Source organism: Carex rostrata, chromosome 3 (assembly GCF_964058835.1).
Source record: "Carex rostrata chromosome 3, lpCarRost1.2, whole genome shotgun sequence".
In the NCBI taxonomy this organism is placed as follows: Eukaryota; Viridiplantae; Streptophyta; class Magnoliopsida; order Poales; family Cyperaceae; genus Carex; species Carex rostrata.
This window is the reverse complement of record NC_135920.1, coordinates 10,392,797-10,415,426: the sequence shown is the minus strand read 5'-3', so window position 1 is coordinate 10,415,426 and position 22,630 is coordinate 10,392,797. Positions and strand designations below refer to the sequence as shown.

At 32.8% G+C, this 22,630-nt stretch overlaps 3 protein-coding genes and 1 long non-coding RNA gene across 6 annotated transcripts; 2 read left to right on the top strand and 2 right to left on the bottom strand.

The window, feature by feature from the left end:
• The first annotated feature begins 736 nt into the window (after nt 1-736).
• Nucleotides 737-5,958, top strand: LOC144551414 (plant/protein). 2 transcript variants are annotated; one of them, XM_078299368.1, is made up of 11 exons: nt 737-1,082; nt 1,271-1,373; nt 3,665-3,678; nt 3,781-3,999; nt 4,106-4,177; nt 4,321-4,410; nt 4,505-4,543; nt 4,614-4,718; nt 5,064-5,229; nt 5,508-5,617; nt 5,708-5,958. In XM_078299368.1, the coding sequence occupies exons 1-11, from the start codon at nt 849-851 to the stop codon at nt 5,792-5,794; spliced, it is 1,239 nt and encodes a 412-aa protein (XP_078155494.1). In that variant the 5' UTR covers nt 737-848; the 3' UTR covers nt 5,795-5,958. The 2 variants fall into 2 exon arrangements, with proteins under 2 accessions (XP_078155494.1, XP_078155496.1); XM_078299370.1 differs by lacking the exon at nt 3,665-3,678 and having other exon boundaries at nt 1,271-1,394; nt 3,788-3,999.
• Nucleotides 3,099-9,677, bottom strand: LOC144551415 (ALA-interacting subunit 5-like). Of its 2 annotated transcripts, none has more exons than XM_078299371.1 (9): nt 9,442-9,677; nt 8,975-9,033; nt 8,779-8,853; nt 8,583-8,699; nt 8,406-8,476; nt 7,314-7,614; nt 6,789-7,078; nt 6,136-6,282; nt 3,099-3,303 (listed from the first exon to the last, which is right to left on the bottom strand). In XM_078299371.1, the coding sequence occupies exons 1-8, from the start codon at nt 9,524-9,526 to the stop codon at nt 6,222-6,224; spliced, it is 1,059 nt and encodes a 352-aa protein (XP_078155497.1). In that variant the 5' UTR covers nt 9,527-9,677; the 3' UTR covers nt 3,099-3,303; nt 6,136-6,221. The 2 variants fall into 2 exon arrangements, with proteins under 2 accessions (XP_078155497.1, XP_078155498.1); XM_078299372.1 differs by having other exon boundaries at nt 3,213-3,294; nt 6,126-6,282.
• Nucleotides 9,678-11,857: 2,180 nt separating this feature from the next.
• LOC144551982 (uncharacterized) lies at nt 11,858-16,266 on the top strand. The gene is made up of 3 exons (XR_013510905.1): nt 11,858-12,318; nt 14,629-14,737; nt 15,998-16,266. It is a non-coding gene; the product is annotated as an uncharacterized LOC144551982 (long non-coding RNA).
• Nucleotides 16,267-20,597: 4,331 nt separating this feature from the next.
• On the bottom strand, nt 20,598-22,520 carry LOC144551847 (uncharacterized). The gene is made up of 3 exons (XM_078299945.1): nt 21,924-22,520; nt 20,836-21,591; nt 20,598-20,720 (listed from the first exon to the last, which is right to left on the bottom strand). The coding sequence occupies exons 1-3, from the start codon at nt 22,518-22,520 to the stop codon at nt 20,598-20,600; spliced, it is 1,476 nt and encodes a 491-aa protein (XP_078156071.1).
• Nucleotides 22,521-22,630: the final 110 nt, after the last annotated feature.

The following is a 22,630-nucleotide window of genomic DNA, read 5'->3' as shown; positions in this document are numbered from 1 at the left end:
GTAGTGACCAAACCGTTATGAATTTTTTCAACTAATCGGCCAATTATTTCCGATTATTGCTGATTATTCTCGATTATTCCCGATTAATTGTTTGATGGTACCCTGTCCGTCCGATGACCGCATACCATTATTTACAACACTGCTTCATAATATCACTCTGCGGGCAGGCCAGCTACTCCTTCCATCACTGCATCTTCGGCACCATGGTAAAGCACATTTTAACTGTCTGTAGGGTCCAAAGCCTGCATGGGTATATCATTGACATCCTCTGGCATCCATTGAGCAGCAGTCATTATGCGCTATGCATGTTGCCGCGCGTAGTCTCTCTCTATTTCATTATTTGAACACCATCCTCCTTTTATTTTAATCAAGTACAAATATATTTGAGATCTGACACCTGACAATTAGTCAAACAACGACTTTTGCTTAGCTTCTAGTTCAAATTAATTTGATGCTCGTCTATATATATTTGCTTATAGGTCCTCTTTTTTCTTCGGATCTAATTATACATAACAAAAAAAAAATATATTTCGATATAATTTAATGTGAAAACATGTGGAACATGTAATTGCGCATGAATATATTCAGCACCGAGACAAAATGCCACCATTTGCCTACAAGACAAGTCACGGACTACATCTCTTTACTTAACCTTCTTCCCTCCTCCTTGGCCTTTTCCAACTCAGCACAAGAATCTCACACACACTTCAACCACCTGCTAAGTTCAAAACCGCAAGAGGCCATTACCCACCCATTGTCTCTGCAAAAAGTTCACAACCCACCAAATTATCCTTTCATTCTCCATCTACTTCTAGTAGATTTTAATTCGTAGCTAGACTGCACAAGCCATGGCTTACTTCTCCTCCAGGTCTTGTTTCAAGGTGGTTTGGTACCTTTGTCTTCATGCCTTCTTTGCAAGTAGAGCCGCATTGCATGTGACGGAAGCCGCCAAGTTGGCTCCACAGCCGGTGGTGGGAAATATTTCCAAGGTGGAGGATGCCAAATTGTTTCAGATATATTATGGACAAAGTTTTAAGGTTCTTAAGAACAGCATTGATGGAAAGAGCTACCTCCTCATGCAGGTAAAGATTGTAATGAAATTTAATTATTTTAGCTTGCATGTCTTAATTTCTTTTTAGCAAATAGCAAGGTCAAGAGTTGACGACTGTTAATCAACATTTACCTCCGACATGTTGGTGGGATCGACAGTACATTAAACAAATTTTACTGGTTTCATTGTGTTTTTGTGTTTTGCTATGGAATTGTGTAGGATGCTTCAAAGATGGCAGCAAAGACAAAATACTGCACGGGAAGGATCAAATCATTTGTAGTCCCGCTCTCCAATTATTCCGTGGACACCACCAACTCTCCATGTAAAAAACCTTTTTATTTCAGTATTTCCCCGCTAGAGATATTTATGGCCTTTGTAATGTAGTAAAGATAGGCCAGGTCTTTTCTACCCAAATCCAAATAAAGAAGAACCGAGATGGCATGTCGGGTTATAGGTAAATTAAAAAGGATAATAATCGGAAGGTAAACAATAAAATACAAAACATAACATTTTTGGGGAAAAAAAATGGGAGCTTAAGTTTACATCATCAGTGATGTGATTTGTGTATGAAACTTTGGGACTGTCGAAGGATTTCACTCAAGTCTTTGGGTTTTTGTTGAATTATAGCCCAAAAATGCGGTACAGCAGTCCAAACCTTTTTAGCCCAATATCTCATCTAGGAACTGGTTTCGTCCTATAATATATGTAGTCTCAACACACAATGAAAATAATCGTTTCTATTTAAAACATGTAAGCTCACCTCACGTGAAACATAATGCAAGTACATACACATTTTAGAATATGCACGAAAATTACCTTTTGCATAACATTTGATTAGCTTAACTTCCAATTTAAAGGCGCTTATTGTTGCTGGGACCTGGGAACAAGGTTGCCCAAGCATGCCCCAGGAATTGAATCATGCCACATTTGAAAATACAGAGCCAAATGGTATCAACAGGATAAAAATCTGATGTGATTCTTTGGAATCAAAGAATCATTGGACCCTGTTATTCTAAATTCATCCATTTATATGTTTGGAGAATCGTGCAAAAAATATGAGTGTTTTTAAGATTTGTGCATTCCAAAAAATAAGGGGTGGATTTGGGATCACAGGGTCTGCTATTCTTTTAGAATCACAGCAGATTTATTTCCGGTATCAACAATAGAAATTTATCCAGAAGTCGTAAAACAATCAGTTAAAAGTTCCATTAATCTTTACTCACAACCATGATTTCTTTCCTTTCATTATACATCAAATACCTCCATTGCTCTATATTAGACACCATTGGATGCAAAGTGTTGGGGATCAGTAGGCGGTTTATTGCCAGCAACCTATGTTGCATGGATACGGGTACGGATATCGTATCGGATACGATACGAGTATGGCGATACGGTAATTTTTAAAAATCTAAGATATGATACGTCTATTATATATTTATTTATTTTTAATTATTTTATATATTGTATTTAAGATAATCATAACAGAAAATAAATTTGTATAAATAATTAAAGACTTAACCAAAGAATATATTAAATACTATAACTACTAAGAGATAACACAAGAGAAGCTCTAGTGGAGTGGTAAAACATTTTGACACTCACCTAGGAATCCCCAGTTCGATTCACGCAAGGCAGGAAAAAAAAATCAATTTCGCTGGTGTATGCACGCTGCACTGGTGCAAGAGCCATTCACAGGTGCGGCTCGCGGTCCACATGCGCGTATCCAACCGTGTCCCAATCATATCAAACATTTCGGGCCGTATCGTCACGTTTCAATGCGGTATCGAAGACCGTATCAATATGATTGGGACAGGCCAGCTCTGATACGTATCGTGTCGAAGGCGTGTCGGTGTCGAATAAGTGTTGGACACGGGTACGATGGGTTTCTAGGAGTATCAGGCTAACATACCCCACAACCCAACAATTTTTTTCTTAAAGCAAAGTACTCATGTTTTTTCATTTACATATTATATTCAACTTTCCCCTTCAGAAATTAGCATGCCCACAAGGCCACAATCATATAAAAATAAGCAGAATGCATGCACTATTTGCTAATTAATTATGTGCACTATATTATTGCAAATTAATTTCACAACTATCAACAAAGTTCAGGAGAAAACATAAAAAAAAAGAGAATATTTTATTTATCAATTATACAAGGTTATTACCAAAAGATCCAAGTGCCACACCTTTCTTTAAACATTTTTTCCCATTTGGATCTTGTAGAGTTCTTCCATTATGAACTTGATGGGCTGCATTAAATACAAAACCAAATTAGAAACCACAATCAAGGCCTCATTGTAATACTCTGGTTATTTAGTGGTTGATCTTAAGGAAAGCTCAAATTATGATATAAAACAAGTCGAGTGATGGATACTAACACACACAAAACATTAGTCTGGACAACTGCAAATGCAAATATTCTCCATCATAAATTGATTTTATTCCATAAGAAAACTTGGAGCTTAGATGAAGCTCAAATTCCAGTTTAAGAAATTAAATATCAAATACTCATTCAAACAGTTTCCAGTATCAACCATTGTACAACGCAATCATTTCCTCTGTAATATAGACCATGCTGATTCCTTTTTTTATTCTTTATTTCATTTACAGTGTCATTCTTCGAGGTCAGTCTAGATAAGGAGTAAAACAATATAAGCCCTCTCTATTCTCTCTTTCTTCCTATATTTTTAACTTCAAATACTGGAAATGGTGTGAACTGTGAACAGTTGTTAGGAGTGGCAGAGAGTCTAAAGGGGATAACATCAGACCAAATTACTTCACAATGTGTACTTCAATTATATACCAGCGGTAATCTCCAGCTTGTGAACAAGACTAATATACAACAATTCTCTCAGTTCAATGCACATTTTTTAACCAATTTGGATGGAGAACAAGCCTGCAATTTTGCAGCTTATACTCCTTCAGATGAAACCACACCATTGGAGGTACACCGATAAAATCTATATTCAATATTTCCTAATATATACATAACAATTATCTGTTGCTTGCTTTTTCCAATTTATTAGCAATTTACTTCTTCTTTTTTTTCAGAGGGCAGAGTGGATAAAATACTTGGGGACTTTCACAAACTCCGAACTCAGAGCTAATGCAGTATACAATGCAGTTAAGACCATACATTTGAGATTTCTTTAATTAATCATAATTCTTTTATTTCATAGCTGAATCAGTACCACAAAAAGTCATCAGTATTATTTTGTTTTATAATTGCTTATTTTAGTGTTCAACTGCTTATGTAAACCTTCTAGATCAAATCAAACTACATGTGCTTAAGCAAAGAAGCTGCAAGCCTCAGTGGTCGCTTCAAGCCTGTTGTTGCATGGCTGGAGTATAAACAGGTTTACACTAAATTAGACTTGTGTAAGGCCTTCCAAACAATAGTACATCTTATGTTTTAATACTAGAGAATAAAATTCTCTTTTTAATTTGTAGGGAGTATGGTCCTTCAGTAAAGAAAGTTACAAGTTGCAGGTATGTATTAACTATGTTTACCTTAATTCTATGAAAAACAGATTTAAAAGCTTTTTGGATCAATTATTAGTATGTGACAGATGCTGGAGGTGAGAACACAGATAGTAGCATTACAAGCAACATCTACAATGTGTCAGATCCAGAAGAAAGGGACAGTTTTCATGCAATTCTTTGTGTAAGTTTACAATTTCTTTATATCTTTGGCATATAAACAAAAAAGCATCTATGGTTCTATATGTCCCAATTTACTTCAACAGATTCCCTAATAACTGCTTCTTGACTATTTATCACAAACATATTTAGGATTAAAACAATGCAATCTAGAAAGTGTTGATATGTGATTTTTTTACGAGGTTCATGCGGTACTGGTCACTTTAAAGGGTTATGCATATAAAAAGTACTATTAAGTAAAAAAAAAAAAAAAAACCTTTTACTTGGCAAACATGAATGAAATTATAAAGATAAAGAAAAGTATATATATTTACATTTTTATCATCCGCATTTTTTTTTAAATTTACAGACATTGGATGTGGTGATAGATCAGACAAATGTTCTAGATACAACAGAGTATACACTAACAACATTCTTGGAGAATATTAATGTGGGAGATGACTCTTGTTTTGGTTTTGTAACAAAACAAAGTGTATGGAGATATGATAAAAAGGCACTTGGCCCAACGACTCTAGGTAAGTACTATATCCATTTACTTTCACTAGTTATTTGAAACCCTACTTTCTTTAGAAGACCAACTCATCATTTCCAGCTCTAGCTAATGTAAGTTTCCACCTAACCAATCAGCAATTTACAAAAACAAAAAAGGTTTCCTCCTGTTTACCAAACGACCAGTAACAAAATTTAATTGAAATTATAACTTGCCTCATTCACTATCATTGCTAAGAATATTAGTGTCCTTGAGATAATTTAAATGTTTTCAAACACATTTTCCTTTTTATGTTTGTTAAAGATTGGTACGATGGAGCCATATCCCAGCCCCAGCTTGTTTTAGCAGATCTGATTGAAGCTTTCTTCCCGACAGGCAACTACACAACTACTTATTTCAGAAACCTTGCAAAGGTCTCTTTAATCTTTTCTAAATTTAATACATCTAATTATTAAATTTTAAGTAGAACAATTTGAGTTACTATCTTTAAGCAAATTCATCAGGAGGAAGGAGTGACAAAAGTAGGCCCTGAGATGTGCAACAGGGACATCTCTGCACCAATGGAGCCAATCATTTTGCCATGTCAATAAAATTGGAGAAACAACTAACAAATATGGTGAATTATTTTCTTGTTGAGTAAAGGAAAAGATTCATCTAAAATTCTAAGTATTGATTGGTACTTAGGAGTTGCATGATATGCAAATCCTTACTAATATGTGAAAGTACGGCACATTGTTTCTATATTGCAGCATCCTATTAATGTTTTTAGTAATTTAACCTAATTGTGATACTGTGCCTCATAAGAATAGTCATTAAGCATGATAACGGACAGTGTTATAAGGATGTTGGATTAACTGCTTTTGTATCACTCTTTCGGAATTTGAGAGAAATAAACAACTTTTTATTTCTGTAATAAAAGACATTTACATACCTTAGAGAATTGCTGACAAAATCACAGATTTTAAAGTGGTTAGGAGGTGATTTCAAAGATTTGTACTAGTTTCTCAAAAAGTGGTGTTAATCAGCAGATGTTGAGGGATTTCTGTTCCATGACAAGTATGATGGATCTCCAAGGGTCCTGCAACAAAAAAAAAAAAATATATATATATATATATATATATATATAAGGTGAGATTTGTTTATCAGAAATAATTCTTGCAGAAATAAGCTACTGGTATACATAAATATGATTCTGGTCTAGTACCTTATAGACTACAAAAGTTTATTCAAGTGATACCACCTCAAAAAAATTTGACATAGGATTTACTGAAAACTCTAGGATATTTTATTCAAACCAAGTAAATCATAGATGATTCTGGTTTAGTACCTTATAGACTACAAAAGTTTATTCAAGTGATACCACCTCAAAAAAATTTGACATAGGATTTACTGAAAACTCTAGGATATTTTATTCAAACCAAGTAAATCATAGGGTCTATAAACCATGTACATATTTAATATATTGCATGCTAGTAACTACACAGAAAAAAGTATTCAATAAAAATTGAAGATATGTAAATTTGATCAACTAGTCATTCAATACATGTAGAAGTAAAATATAAATGGAACTTTGAAATTTAGTACCTCGGCTTGAACAAATAGAGTATGATAAAACCCAATGCAAGAGATAGGCACAAGCCACCAACAGTGAGATAGGCCACACCAAGAAAATTGTTTTTCCCTCCTATCCAAGACGCGGTCGAAAGAACCAGCTTCTTCTTACCCCCAAAGCTGTAGGTGTTGTAATTGTTATCTATAACCACTGTAATCTCTTCATTTGCAAGTAGGTCCTCCTCAATTCTTCCGTACAGCTTTCTAAAAGTGGGAAGTGCAGCAGTTCTCATCCACACTATGAGGTCCTCTTGCTCACTTAACTGTACAAGAAAATAAGGAAATAAATTAATGAGAATCAGGCAAATAGCATGTTGGTTTTTTACAATGGTAATTTTGGTTTTTACCTAGTCTAGCCCTTCAAAGTTCAAATTTAGCTGAATTTAAGAGCGCTCACGTTTTAGTGCGAGTTCACAACTAAAACAAAAACAACACATTTCAGCAAGCACCAAAAAAAGACCATGCTAGCTTAAACTTGAAAGCAATGTAAGTACATACCGGTATGCTTTCGTTAAGCTTGCCACCACCAATAAGAGCTCCTTTCTGGAAATTCTTGGGGTAGACATCCTTACTGAACTTGTGGGAACGATCACTAGCCCAGGCGATGTTCTTTTTGTTGACCTGAATTGTCTTGCTATTGACTGAGAATGTGTAAGTATCATTGAACAGACTCCAGGCTATGAGGCCACATGGCACAATCGGCTTGCCGTCAGGAGTATTTCCTTCTGGTGCACAGATCTTTGTTTCGTCTTCCTTCGAGGGATTTAGAAGTTGTTTGTCACTACGACTTTTCACATACCTAAGTAACACCCAAATTCACTGAACAATGAGGACACTAAAATGCAAGTGCACGGCAGAAAAGATAGGTGCAATCAGGTGTAAAGACTAGCCTGTAATTTTTGGAATATTTTGCTAAATGGAACGAATACAAAATACTGAGATTCACCCTACCAATATTTGAGATATTTGCATAAGAAAGCCCAACCTTGGTAGTCATATAATGGAAAAAATGCATCCAATGAAGTCTTGACAAACTTGTCCCCAACAAAATAAAAAACTTTTTCAAATAAAGATGTAAAAAGAATTAAAAATGTTGCAGATCTATATGACTATGGAAAGATTTAGCGATTTAACATTCCAGGACAATTTGGTCATGTTTGCCACAGCAATTTCATTTTATCACTTTGAACACTTTTTGGGCAAAGAAACCTCCAGAAATGGATGTCAGCAGTGAGTGCCACTTGGGGGTTATTTTCAAATAGTGGTGCTGCACTACTGCATGAAATTTAAAAGATAACCTTCCAGAAATAAGATATTTTCTTCCATAAAGCTGATATCTAAAAAGTTGAATAGTATTTAAAAAATGAAGGTGATTTTTCATATTTACAAATACCCTAGTCTGTTAAATCTACAATAATAATTACAATAAGATGATACAGCCAATAACCTCATGTAAATTTTACAATACTGTCAAGCAATTTCAAACTTGAACTAAATTAAGATGTAACATAATGCATTTTGCATTAGAGATTTTAGAATTGCTATTTCTAATATAAATTTATTGTTTATAAATAATAGCTAATCACATACCGGCGATGATTCTGATAGAAGTTATCCAGCTCGTAGTAAATATGTACAGGACTCTTCATGGTTTTTGGGATCTGAAAGTTATTATAAGAAATCATTGCTTGGAATCATCCTGATTTAAATTAAGTATTACAAATTAATATTCACAGGATATATGTATGAAGAGGCTAAAAATCTTACAATTAATCTTCGAGTGCAAGTTTTGTTGATGCTAGAGTTTTGAATGAAATCAAGCTCTCTGCCTTGCATGTCACTTGGTACACAGTCTGCATCATACCGATCTACCACCTCGACCACCTATAATTATATAACATTAGTGAAACAAAGTTATTTATAAAAAATAAATTAAAAATATAATTTAGTTATTACAACTTACAGATTCTGATGCAGATAAAGAGGCGAGCCCAATAGGTATGAAGACAACAGCAATGAGGGCAAAAATACCAATCACCTACAATTGTAGAAGTGTACTAGTAAAATTTAACAACAATTTAATAATAATAAAAAAAAAAGAAATTTAACAACAAATGTAGAAGTGTAAAAAGTAGTGTGATAGAAGAGTTAAGACGTACAATTCCAGGTGTCAGTAATGGCTTGCAAGCTGGCAGCTCTTGCTGTGTAAATCTGGAATCTAAAAAAAAAAAAAAAATTGGAAGTAAAACAAGTGGTTGTTATGGGAAGATGTAAGAGGTTTCTTCTACTTTCTTTTTTTCTTTCTTTTTTCCTCAAAACTCGGGAGATAGAGAGTACGATTTCAGTTGTTACAATCGGTTCCTTCCTTTTTCGACCACATTTTCCCCTACTATGCCTGAATTAATCTTTCTTGTTCAGCTCCCCATAACACAAAACATATCACCTTTTAGTACAAATCAGTAACCACTAATTCTAATTACACAAACTCAATATCAACAATTCTAATTATAGAGATAACAGTCGAAGAGGTAAAGGAAAAGAAAGCAATCCCTCTCAAGAATCGATGCCTAAAGTTGACGAGATAAGAAAAGAGAAGAGAAATTGAAATGGAAAAACCGTTAGTTACATTTGGGTTTCTTAGATTGCTTCTGTTGAGGCGACGTGTCGCCGGATTCTTCGATGGTCGACACGGAGGCGAGCGACGAACTCATGACCGCCTATGGAGGCGTGTAAGAGAGATTATGGAGAGGGGAAAATAAAAGAAAAAGAAAAAGTAGGGCTGGGCACACAAAATGAGAGATCAACAGGGTACGATGAACCTAAAAAAGGAATTTCTCTCTGTCGTGCATTAATCTGCATTTATTATTTTATTAAATTATCTCATTTGTAAGGGATATATGTGGGACAGCGGGAGTGCTCTCCTCTGAGATATCTCATATTTTGCGTGACGAAGGGGGCAGTATTATTTTGTGGGACACGTAATAATAGTGCGTGTCCAGTGCCTATTCGAGGCTGACGAAGGGGGCAGTATTATTTGAGCTTTGAGATTCGTGCAGAACGTATTGTAACGGTTGAGATTTTCCAAAAAGTCATGCAAAATATGAGATATCTCAGAGGATACGAATTATGTGGGGCATATGTCGCATATCTGTGTGGATATCATTGCGGCATATCTGTGTGGATATGTGTGTAGTCAAGTGGTTCAAACTTCAAACTTCAAAGGTTACGTGTTCCTTTCAACTGACTCATTATATTCTAGGAGGCATATATAAGATTACAGCATATTTCGATCAGCTGCGTGACTGGCAGACACAGGTGAAAACGGTCGGATACGGATCGGACTCTGGTAAAATCATATTTTGTATCCGGCTTTTTTCCGATACGATACAAATTAAATATTAGAAGGATACATGTGGATCGGATATCGAATATCAGTAGATATATACATATATAGAGTTAGGCTGGGGTGCTATGGATAGCATAGTGGCCTCTATGCTACGGCTCAATATTCGAGTTTTCAAAATCCAAACGGTCGATCCGAACCGTTCATCTTATTCTCCATATTAATATCTGCTTGGAGACCAAATTTTATAATTTTCTGAATTTGTTTACTATTTATTAAGCCACTTTGAAAATCGCTAATCCAACGGTTTTACTGTTTTGTGCAGCCACCGTTGGATCAACAATTTTGTAAAATACTTAATAAATAGTAAAAAAATTCAGAAAAATGTAAAATTTGGTCTCCAAGCAGATATTAATATGGAGAATAAGATGAACGGTTCGGATCGACCGTTTGGATTTTGAAAACTCGAATATTGAGCCGTAGCATAGAGGCCACTATGCTATCCATAGCACCCCAGCCTAACTCTACATATATATTAAGCTCTATGGTATATATCTATTATTCGGATACAGATAATTAAAATTTAAAACTATATTTGTATCACTATTTGCAAAGATATTTGAATATTAGATATCTGTATCTAATTTTCGAATACGGATCTAAATTCGATCGGATAATATCCGATCATTTTCCATCCCTACTTGCAGTTGAAGCTAAACTGACAGCTGAATAATTAGAATCAGTTTGTCAACAAAAATTTTTTAGAGAATGAGAATTTTTAATATAGAAATAGAAATATATTTGAGGCTGTTTGATAACGTGAATTTTTTAGAGGATGAGAATTTTTAGATATGAAAACGGAATATTAGTTTGTGAATTTTTAAAGTTATTTAATATGTTAGAAAATTTAAAATATAAATGTTTGGTAAATATATAGAAAATTTAATATATTTTTTTTTATATAGAAGATGTAATGCTAAATTAAGTTAGATTAAGTGTATTGATACTGTTATATTCCGAAATTCTAAAACATAATTAAATTACTAAATCGATCATTTGGCTTAAATAAATTTTTTTTTTTAATTAACTAAACGATCGTTCAGAAATTTTCTGACTGACTAAAACGAATCTAAAATTTTGAAATATAAATAATGTATGAAATTATGTATATTAAAATTTAGAGATTTAAAAATAAAATAAAATATAGCACAAGGAATAAAATTATAATTATTCCGTAAATTAGAAACTTAGAAAAATCCGCTACAATTTCTTTGAATTTTTAGAAAAGAAGAAATTGATTTAATTAGATTCGTGTGAATAAATAAGTAATTGAATTCCAAATAAAAGTATAATTATACGAAAATATTCGTACAAATAAAATATAGAATTTATAAAACCCGTTCATTTAGAACTTTTAGATAATTAATTGAATATACATAATTATATAAAAGGAAATCAAATTATTCGAATCTTAAATTGAGAAATAAATATACGAATTTTATGTGCGAATATAGTTACAAAAATTTACGAACTTTCGATTTGAATTTATGAAAGAAACAAAACTTAAACCAATTAAATGAAACTATATTGAAGTTTGGAATTATTTGGACCATTGGGTTCCATCCAGCACGAATCTTAAAGCAACCCCATTATTAAAACCCATTTTCTCTCTTTCTCTTCTCTCCCTCCCTGTCTGTGCGTGAACCCCACGCCAAACCCCCCCTCTTCTCTTCCTCTTTTTCCCCTCTGTCCGTGAGAACCACCCCACAGCCTTCTCCTTCTCTCTTTCCGCCATCTCCCTCCCCTCTCCTCTCTTCGGCCACTGAGGCGACACAGCCACAAAACCCCGCCCCATTCTCTCCTCTCCCTCTGTCCGTGAAGCCCCCACCAGCCCCCTGCCTCCCTTTTGCCTCCCGTGAAACCCTAAACCGTGCCCTTCCTCGCTGACCTGCGGCTTCACCACGAAAACCTCCATCTCTTCTCTCTCGTTTTGAATCTTGTTGGATGTTACCACTCAAGCAGTATGGGGCAGCAGGACGTACGATCATGGATCTCGAGGCGAGGCTAGAAGCAAGGTGGAGAAGACAACAACCGACTATGACTACCGACCTTCGCCACGACGTGAGTCGGAAGCACGAATCGAATATGAAATTTCATTCGGTAATGTTCTAAATTACTTAGTTGCTTCTTTTAAATGTGAAATTTTATGTTTTTCGTATGCGGGTTAGGAAATGATCTTCATGACAACCTTTCTTTGTTTTAATGTTTGTACCGTGTGCCTCTATTGATATAAATTGTAACCGGTACCAGTTTGGTACCAGTATTTTATGATTCTGGTACTGTTAGGGGCTGTTTTGTAAGCTTCCAGCTTTCTGCAGCATTCTAGAGTAATTCTGCAACGTTCCAGGGTCTGTTCTGTAAATTTTCAGTATTTTGACAGCTCTGGGTCAATTCTGGTAAATGACAGGGTTTGTAGTGTAAAATTTCGGATCTGACAGGGTTCAGGGACTGAACTGTGACAGAAAAATTAATTTGTTTAGAAAACAGTCCCTGACTAGGGACCTCTTTGTGACAGGATGTAAAAAGTTGTATGATAAGCCTTTTTCAATGAGAATTTCATAGAAATACTAGTTGCAAAATGTATAAAACTTAAGTAATGTTTTCAAACATAAATTTGAATAAAAGAAAGAATAGTTTGAAGTTTATTTGATAAATTGTGAGCACGGATAATTATTTAGAAACGATAATGCAAGTGATCAAGTAGTGATAAATAACTAGATACTTAAGTGACTCAAATTGTAAACAAAATAAAAATAGAAATAACAGTTGTATTATTTATTATCGCTAAACTAATATAATTAATACACCTAAATTATTATAAAAATAAAGAAAGCATGTATCTAAGTATATATGATAAATATATAACTATATATAAGGAATTATGATTTCTTAACATAATATTCTACAATATATATATGGAAGAGGTTATACCATATATTTTGCAAAGACGACATCATATAGCTTTTTAATATGTTTTTACATGTTCTTATAACTAAGCATAACACACACAGACACACATATATATATTCATGAACTTTCTAACAAACATTATAAGAATGACTAATATAGTTTAACAAATTCTTTGAGACTATACTTACCGAATAATATATGTACATCTATAATAATACTAATTTTATCTAACATTTATAATTAAGGAATTAGCTTAGTAGTTAGTAAATAAGTAAAGTAGGCATTTCTATAAACTAAAATGTGTATAAATAACGGCCATAATATTAAGGACGTAATTATTCATTAATAAATATAATTACTATATCTAGTTATTAAAAATATAATATAGTTTACCTTACATGCTTAATTTTATATGTTAAATCTTATATAGTATATGTCTAACAATGTATTAAATTAAAACACCCAACACATTAAATTAAAATAAAAGTTTCATAAAAAGTTTATAAAGTTAAAATAGTTCTTTTAAACATTTTTGTTCGAACTTGTACAAAAATTCGTTGCTAATTAATAAAGGACAATTAATTAGCAACGAAAAATAGTTGTTATGGACTTAGATTCGAAACGGCTAAGTAAACGTAGAGATTTAATTAGTTATAAAAATAACGAATTGCGCGACTTAGCAATAAATTAATTTGAAACACGTAAACCAATTAAGGGTTTCGTTTTTAATTTTATAAAACGAATTATACAACTAAAATATAAATTAGACCTAATTGTTAGAATAAATAATTTCAAACTTGAATCGAAATCGTGAATTTTATTATGGCTTATTTTATTTAATTAATTGAATTTTTAACTGAGACATGTGAAATTAGTTTAAAAGGGTACGTTTCTAAAACTTTAATTAAACTAAAGTTTTGAATAACCAAATACAACCGTATATAATAAAATACGTAACTAATACGAATTGATATAATAACTATTAAATTAACATATTTTATCGTAATATTACAATTAGGAATTTAAATTATAATTTAGGTTTCGAATATTGAATTCGAACGACGGGATTAATTATAGTGAATTAAATTAAATCAAAGAGAGTAGATAGTAGAATATATTAACTAAGTATAGCACATTTAAAAAATTACCGTAACTCCCGAACAATTATTTTATTACGAATAATTCGACATTTGAATTTATACAAGCAATATATCTTCAAAATTAAAGCGTTAGAATATAAATTTGACTAGGATTAAATTAGATTGAACTAGACCAAAGTGAATGATCAATAGTTGACAAACCTGTAAATTAAGATTAATGCTACGCTCGATGACATGAAATTAATTAATTAATATATGCCTAATCGAATCAGTCTGACTGACTGAACCGATAAATTTTATAAAATCGAAGTAATCGAGAAATCGACTTGTACATTAATTGGGACGAGGGTTAGAATAAAATTAGCGTAGATTTTAATTAGTTTAAATTACGTGATCACAGATCAGTCAACTCCGTGCGAGTCCGACCCGTGGGCCGATCCGACTGACCCGCAGTTCGGAGCATACGCGGAGCACGCCGATTATTAGCGACAGAGACTCCAGCCCTACAGGTGTGGGATATCTGAATTATTTTCTTTCGTGGGCGTACTCTTACCAGTCGATCCATCTGACCTGACATCTGCACTTTATTTTTAAGTAGTTGCACTGAAACTGTAGAGCATGTTTATTCCTTTCTGCACTGTAGGTAGAATTGCATAAACCCTGAAAAATCCGAATTTACTATATTTTAAGAGTAGAGTAATTAAATAATATTAAATATATACCTTATTAGAATATTAGGTTATTAGTTGTCTTCTTCTCGTAGAAGACTATATTATTATATTACGTGCATATGCATGCATGGGTGAGAGCTGAGCAGAGCCGAGTGACTTCGTTCCGTCTTGGTGTCACTTGGCATGGGACGGCCCGACAGCCGCTGAGCCGAGCGTCACTTGACTCTCGGATGGCTTTAGGAATATATTATATGTATAAACTTGGATTATATATCCTTTTCGATCATTTTACTATTTGACGTGAGCAGTTCCGATCTCGAGTTCTGTGGCACGATACGATTCGGGAATTTATTTCCTTCCCTACATTAGGAGCTACTTTGCCTAGAACGGAAGTTCCCAAGGCTAGTGCAAGCCTTGAGGAATGATGTGCAAGTGCATAAGGTCGACGAGCCTTAATGCACGGGGTCGACGAGCCCCTGATCCTATTGGTCTGGCCGGACGATAGAGTTCTCTCCTGCTCATGAGGGAAGAGATTAACTTTTTACGACATGCATTGTATGATTTCTCCTATTGGATATGTTTGGGTGATGAATCGTTAGGCGAGATGACACATTGGATTTGATATAACCATCGGCTAGTGTGCTACTATCTTGTGGAGCAATGCTCGATGTCATTAGGCATCGTGTATCATTGCACTCTGATCACAGTCCTTGGATTATATTGTTTGGATCTTTTGATCCTATTGGCACGGCACGGGGTGATTACTTTATCCATATTATTATTATTATTATTATATTTGGGCACACAGTGCGAGGTGTACTGGATTCCGACTTGATTTCTATCCGATATTATACTTTGATTTTACTTTGGGTTTATTTTGCATGTTGGCATAATAGAATAATCGCATCATGGCATCCCTGAAAATTATTATAAAATCTATTAGATATTGTTATAGGTTCACACATGTGCATATTTTCAATTGCGTTTGTTTTATAAATAATAAAAGTGCTTTGACCGTAGAGGATCCCTGAGGGGATAATTCTGGGTCACATACTGGGCGATTCGTCGCTCACCCACAAGTTGTTTCGTGGGTTTTAGGTACAGGTTCTGGCGGTCCGCAGTTGGAGATGTCAGGAGCTGTCCCCGAGGGCCACACCACTTGACCTAGTTAGGGTTAGGCTTTTGATTAGGTTTACGAGTCCCGTATTTCCTGTGTTATATATACGTGCTCGATAGATCATGTATCCCCTTTTATAGATGGTGTTATTTGGATCCGAGGTGGATCGAATTATATGTCATGTATGTGTATGTTTATTTATTTGCTATGTGACTGATGCTTGACATTTATATTATTTTGCTTCCGCTGCTGTTGATTTATTATTTATGATTAGCCTTGCGTGCTTAATGACTAATTAAGCACGAGGCGAGGTTGATCACACCTAAATCCAGAATTCCTGGTTTGGGGTGTGACAGATACGAAGCACTGATTTAGATTAATATAACTATAATAAAATTATTAGACTTATGTGACATGATTATGTTAGACGTAGGAATAGAAATTTAACTTAAAAATTAATTTTGTATTTTGTTCAATTTTTTGTGTATTTTTAAATTCTTTTTTGTATAATTCTTTTTAGTTATGTTTGATCAATTATTATTGTATTGTTGAAATGCTATTAAAAATTATTTTAGTATATGCTTCAATTCTTGTGTTAATGTATTTTAAACTATTTTAGTTTAATCACAATTTAATGAATTTAATAAATAATCAAATTAACAGATTTAATAAACGAACAAATGAATGAATGAATTTAATAAATGATCCAACTGATATTTTTGGTATTTTATTTTGTATTAAGAAGCTCTGCCAACATGAATAATACGAAGCATCTTCGCCAAATGGAAAAACAAAACGGAGCTTTCACTCAATTTTTTTTTTCTTCCCATGGGCACTCATTGGAAGGAAAAAAAGTTAACTATTTGAAAATTTAATTGAGAAAAATATCTTTGTCCCGAACATCTTCAAAGGAACAATGCCCAAATATGATTTTTATCAAAGTTCTAAATAGCGCGCTATAGCATCATTATAGCAATTTTAAATCATAGAAGTTATGATGCTATCGGCACTATATTGACATAAAAGCTATTTTTTTTAAACTATTTTGCTGTGATACAATAAACACTATTTAAACCTTTGATTTTTACACATGAAAATTATGTGTAATGAGGAAACTTTTGAGTTAGTTTGAAAAATAAGAAAGTTTGAGTTAAAATAGGCCGTATGTAGGGTGGATCATAGTTAATCCTGGAGTGCTAAATCATTTTGAAATTTTATTATCAACTCTATAAAAATCTTACTAGTTTTTTTTTTCATTTGTATTAGGCACCCTATAATAATATAACAAATTTAAAGAGACATAAGTGTAAATTTTAAAAACTAAAATCAAGGACTGGGATTCATTTATATCTGGACGCTTCAATTTCCGAAACCTACACTAAGCAGTGTAAAAATACCGAAATTTGTATTAATAGGAATATAAATAAAAAAAATATGGGAAGGAATTCAGAGAAATTTGACATATAAGAAAAATGTGATTGTCTCTAACGTTCAGAGAATGTTATAAATCAAAACGTTAAGATTAGTGAAATCACATACCGCGGACTTTGGGTGTTGTGTTTTTTCAATACTGATAGTTTTGGTCTACCACGTTCACATATTTTGAAAAAAAAAATTATGAACGTTAACACATAACCTATCGAACTCAAATTTAAATTCAATGGACATCGGACTCAAAACTAGTCCTGTCTAAAAAAAGTTATTAAAATTATGTTTTTTGGGAACATATACAATATTCTAAGATTACATGTGGTATAATAGAAATTTCTCCTACAATATATAAAGAGTAAAACTAGAGTGTTATTGTTTATCAAATTTTCTTTATAAACTTAACTCTAAAATTTATTAGATTGACTTCAATCCGTTAAAATTCATTTATCTTACGAGTGATGCATCTACATACGGGAATTTTAAAATTTTTGAATTAAATTTGTATAAAATCAAGTGGTAGAAAAACATTAAAAAAAAAAATACATTAAAATTAATTTATATACTCTCTAATTTTAACTAGCTTGACTTTATACTAAATTAATTTTGTAAATTTTTTATATATATACACATCATTTTACATCATTTTACAGGTAGATAAATCTCAACAATTCATATTAGTTATTAAAATCAATCTGATAAATTTTAAAAAAAATTCATATAAAAATTTAATGAATTTAGAAACAATCTACTTCTACTCTACTGTTTTTTTTTTTGATATAAAGGCCTAGGCCTACTCTATAAATATACGGATCCGTATCCTCGCAGGTACCTAACTCAACATAATTGAAAAGGACGGTTCATATTTAATTTCATTCGATTCTTGCTCGGAATGATTGAGGGAGCAGTATTATTTGTGCTTTGAGATTCGTACCAAGTTAAAAAGAACAATTTTGAACTATCCGATTCAATTGTACTCAGTCCGGTAACTGAGAGGATGTAAATTAATATACGGGGGGGACACGGACATTCGTTGGGGACCCGCCAAACTTAAATTATCCTCGACCGTGTGGATTCGGAATAATCAAATCCCTGTACAGGCAAGTTTAAAAGGACCTTACGTGTTCTATTGATTTTATCGATGCAATTTAGAAGTTAATTTTTTATTATAGTTAACGGATAGATTTGGTAAAATTTTGTTTAAAGAACATACGCATACTAGCAATTCAGATGAATTTTTAAAATTAATTTTAGAGTTCTCTATTAAGTCACGTCAGAAATAAATAAAAAAAATAAATACTTTGAATTAATAATTTGATCAGCATGGAGTTTATAAACAGTTTCTTCGTAAGAAACTTTTCAGCATATTTTCTTTCTAAATAATAAACTCTCCCACATCTCTGAAGCTGTATTAGAAACTGTCACATCATATTAGAAACTCTCATAATTTCAATGATGTAGATGCTCTAGATCTTAATTTGATTTATTATAATCAGATTATAATATTTTATTTCAATACGTCATTAATTAATTAAATATAAATTATTAATTTTTGACTTCATATCAGTGTTGTAAAAATGGTCCTAACGGCCGATTAAACGCCCGTTTAATCGTTAACGGTGGGCAAACCGTTATGAATACACTAAACTGAGGTATGTTTGCGAATTTTTTTGATTAATCGGCCGATTATTCTCAATTATTCTGTTTATTCCCGTTTATTTCTGTTTATTCCAGTGAATATCTTTTTTTTTCATTTTTTTTTTCAATGACTCTGTATGATAATAAGTTTTATAAATCATGTATTGTAGTTTTATTTGTGCTTGAATATATATCCAATATTTTTTATATATGTTATCTTATTTTATTTATTTTAAAATTGATTAATTCTTTTGTTATTTATATAAAATATTTTTTTCTTATTTAGTGATATAATTTTTTCAATTAGTACAACATGTTCATATGTGTAATTTTTATGCTGGAATGTTGCATTTCTTTCAAATAATATGTTATTAATATTTGAAAAGGCTTAATTCTCTAATTTATTTTTGTATTAAATAAATGTGTACTTACACATATAAAGTGTGCATGTGTTGTTAAGAAGAAATAAGTATAATGTTATTAAATTAAGTTTATTTGATAAGTTTGATGAGTTCAATAAATCATTTTTAATAAATTATGAAATATACACATAATTCTAATGAAATTGTTTAATTGTCCGCATAATTCTGATTAATTAGATGCATACTGATTAATCACTTGATGGTACCCCATCTGTCTGATGACCACGTACCGTTATTTACAACAATGCTTCATATTAGATAGTTTTGTTTTGCAGATTCGACAGACTTCATTTAAAAAAAATACAATGAAAATATAAGTAACAAACAATTTATAATTTCAAAAGGCAAAGAAAAAAGAAAAGCAAAACATACTTTTACTAACAAAATATAGAGAAGTTTTAATTAACAAGAGATCACAAAAATTTTATAAAGATATTACTATTACAGTTATATAATCAAATTTTATGAAAAAAAAATAATATACAAAGAGTAAGGCTACGGCACTATGCACGATGCACTTTGATCTGTACTACATATTTATATCTTTATTTTCAAAATCTAAATAGTCAATTCATCATAATTTCTATATTAAATGTAGGCCTAATTTTACATTCTTTTAAGAACATTTTTACTACTTTTATAGATAGAAAATCACTACTTTCTAATGGTCAAATTAAATCTTGAAAATTTGAGAAAATCAAAATTCAAAAATAAATAAAAGAGACATCATTTTACTTGAAAATTTGTGAACGTATTTCAATAATATAATACTGAAATAGCTCTTAGATTTTTTTCCCAAAAAATATTTTATTAGCAAGAGCGATTTTTAATGACTGTAACACAAACAGGTGGATACATTTTACATGGTGTCAATATTTATAGAGCCGATTCTTAATGACAGTTAAAAAGCTAATAAGAGGTAATCTTTTGTTGCAAGCATATATAATTATATAAACAAGAAACATCGTTACCTCTGTTCAACAAAACTACAAATATATTGTTGTACGTAGTTATAATAAAACTTTAAAAAAAATAGTACACCCATGATATTACGCTAATGGTTCATAAAACAATAAAGCTAATTAATTTGGAATCAAACAATAACACAATCACTGTCATCGTCACAGATAGCATTTGTGGTAGTTTCCTCATTGACCAAGAAAGAATCTGTAAACACAGCCTGAGAACCAAGTGCAGCTTCCAGCAATGCCAGAACCTAAAATTATCATCACAAAACAAAACAAAAGATATCATAAGCTCAAAATTCTGCTTCCGCAACACGCGCATTTGAGCGCGCACACCCGCTAGTAATTAAAAAAAGTGGTTTGTACCTCCTTTTCTCCGATATTAACCGGAATTTCGACCACACCTTCGGAAGCATTTGCAATCATACGAGTAAGAGTTGATACTGAGAATGGTGTTACAACTAAATCATCAGTAACTATATAAGTTGCGACAGAAACATATCCTTGATCGGATAATCCAGAGGCACGAGTTGTTCTTGGATCAGTAATCTTCATCTTTTTGTTAGTAATGGTCTTTTTGTTATTAATGCGCGCACACTTGCATTGCACATTTGGAACAAGGCTAACTTCGGTAGAAACACAGTCAGGAGTTCGGCACATATAGTACCTCGCTGGTATGGCTTCATCAGATTTTACGAGTGATTTAGTTGATCTGAAGTGTGAAAAAAGCCTTGGGTTGACCATATATTCTTTCGTTTCATCGGTTTTAAAGCAATCAGCCATGGGCTTGATAAGAACAGTTGCAAATAGATTATCCAAACAAGTTATATGAGACTTTCCATTAAGGCTTTTAATGACAAACCCAGAAGGGTAGGTTAGGAAGCTAAACAATATATCAATGAAATCTTGGTTGCATTCTGCATATAGAACCTTGTTTTTATGTTTGTCAACAATTAGCTTGATACCAACAAAATTATCTGTAGGATCAGAGCATGGCTTGGGATGGGAGACCAGAGCAAAGGGGCTGTTTTTCTTCTCAAGTTCATTAGCATTTTCTCCCTCAAGAAAGACATTTGTAAAAGTATCCTCAGAGATCAGAGATTGGCGAAGTATGGCAATAATCTGAAATTAATGAACATATATGATAATTAAAATTCAAAAAAACAAAATGGCTGTCAATTTCAAGGACTAAATGAACTATTGTTTATCATCAAAATAGAAATTGTGACAAAAAAATTATTAATTGAAAGTTAATACTTCCTGAAAAAGATAAATCCCTATAAATTTAAAGATAATATGGACAGTCATTTCAATTCTTTGCGACTTCCCATGGCCATAAATCTTGATGCAATGTGAAAGAAAGAAAATATTAAACTTGCAACATGGTAATATTTAATTGTAAAAATTTAACAAGATTTACCTAAGATTAAGATTAAAAATGGGGCAAGATTTACCTCTGATAGGCCAACAGACACTTGTTTCTCCACAACAGAGCTCAAACTTGTGCCAGCACAACCAAGTAAATTAAACGCAGCCTGAGTAGATGCTGGTGTGACAGTAAAATTATCCGTAATCAGAAACCGTGTAGCACATTTCAAGAAAACACCCTCATCTGGCTCTTTTGTACTACTTCCTCTCACCGCCTTTACTTTGCGCACCATCTTTCTGCCGCAAGAGCACATGGCATTTGCATACGAGCTGAGGAGCTCATGGGGACAATTTTGCGAACAAGTGTAGTAGATCAGTGCCCTGTCACCTTGAACATTGAGAGGTAAATCGAGACAATCGATCTCAGCCGCAAAATTAGGCCTAAGCAACATTTCCCTGCAAGGGGTAGTCTTGAAGTATTCGTTGCTGAGATCTTCGACACTCTTGTAGAGGTTATCTAAACAGAGAAGGGAATTCTTGTTAGAAATGCTTACAAGAGTGCCAAGTGGAATGGTGAGAAAGCTTAGTAGCACGTCTACAAAATCTTTGTCAGATTCGGCAAAGAGTACTTTGTTCCTGGAGTTGTCTATTGTAAGATTGAGGATCAAGCTCTTGGTGGCCATGTTTTTGTTTTTTTATTTTTATTTTTGGAAGGACACGGTAGAAATGATTTTGCTGTGGTGTCTTCAGAGAAGAATAGATAGATGTCCCCTGTTTATGTAAATGGAATTTG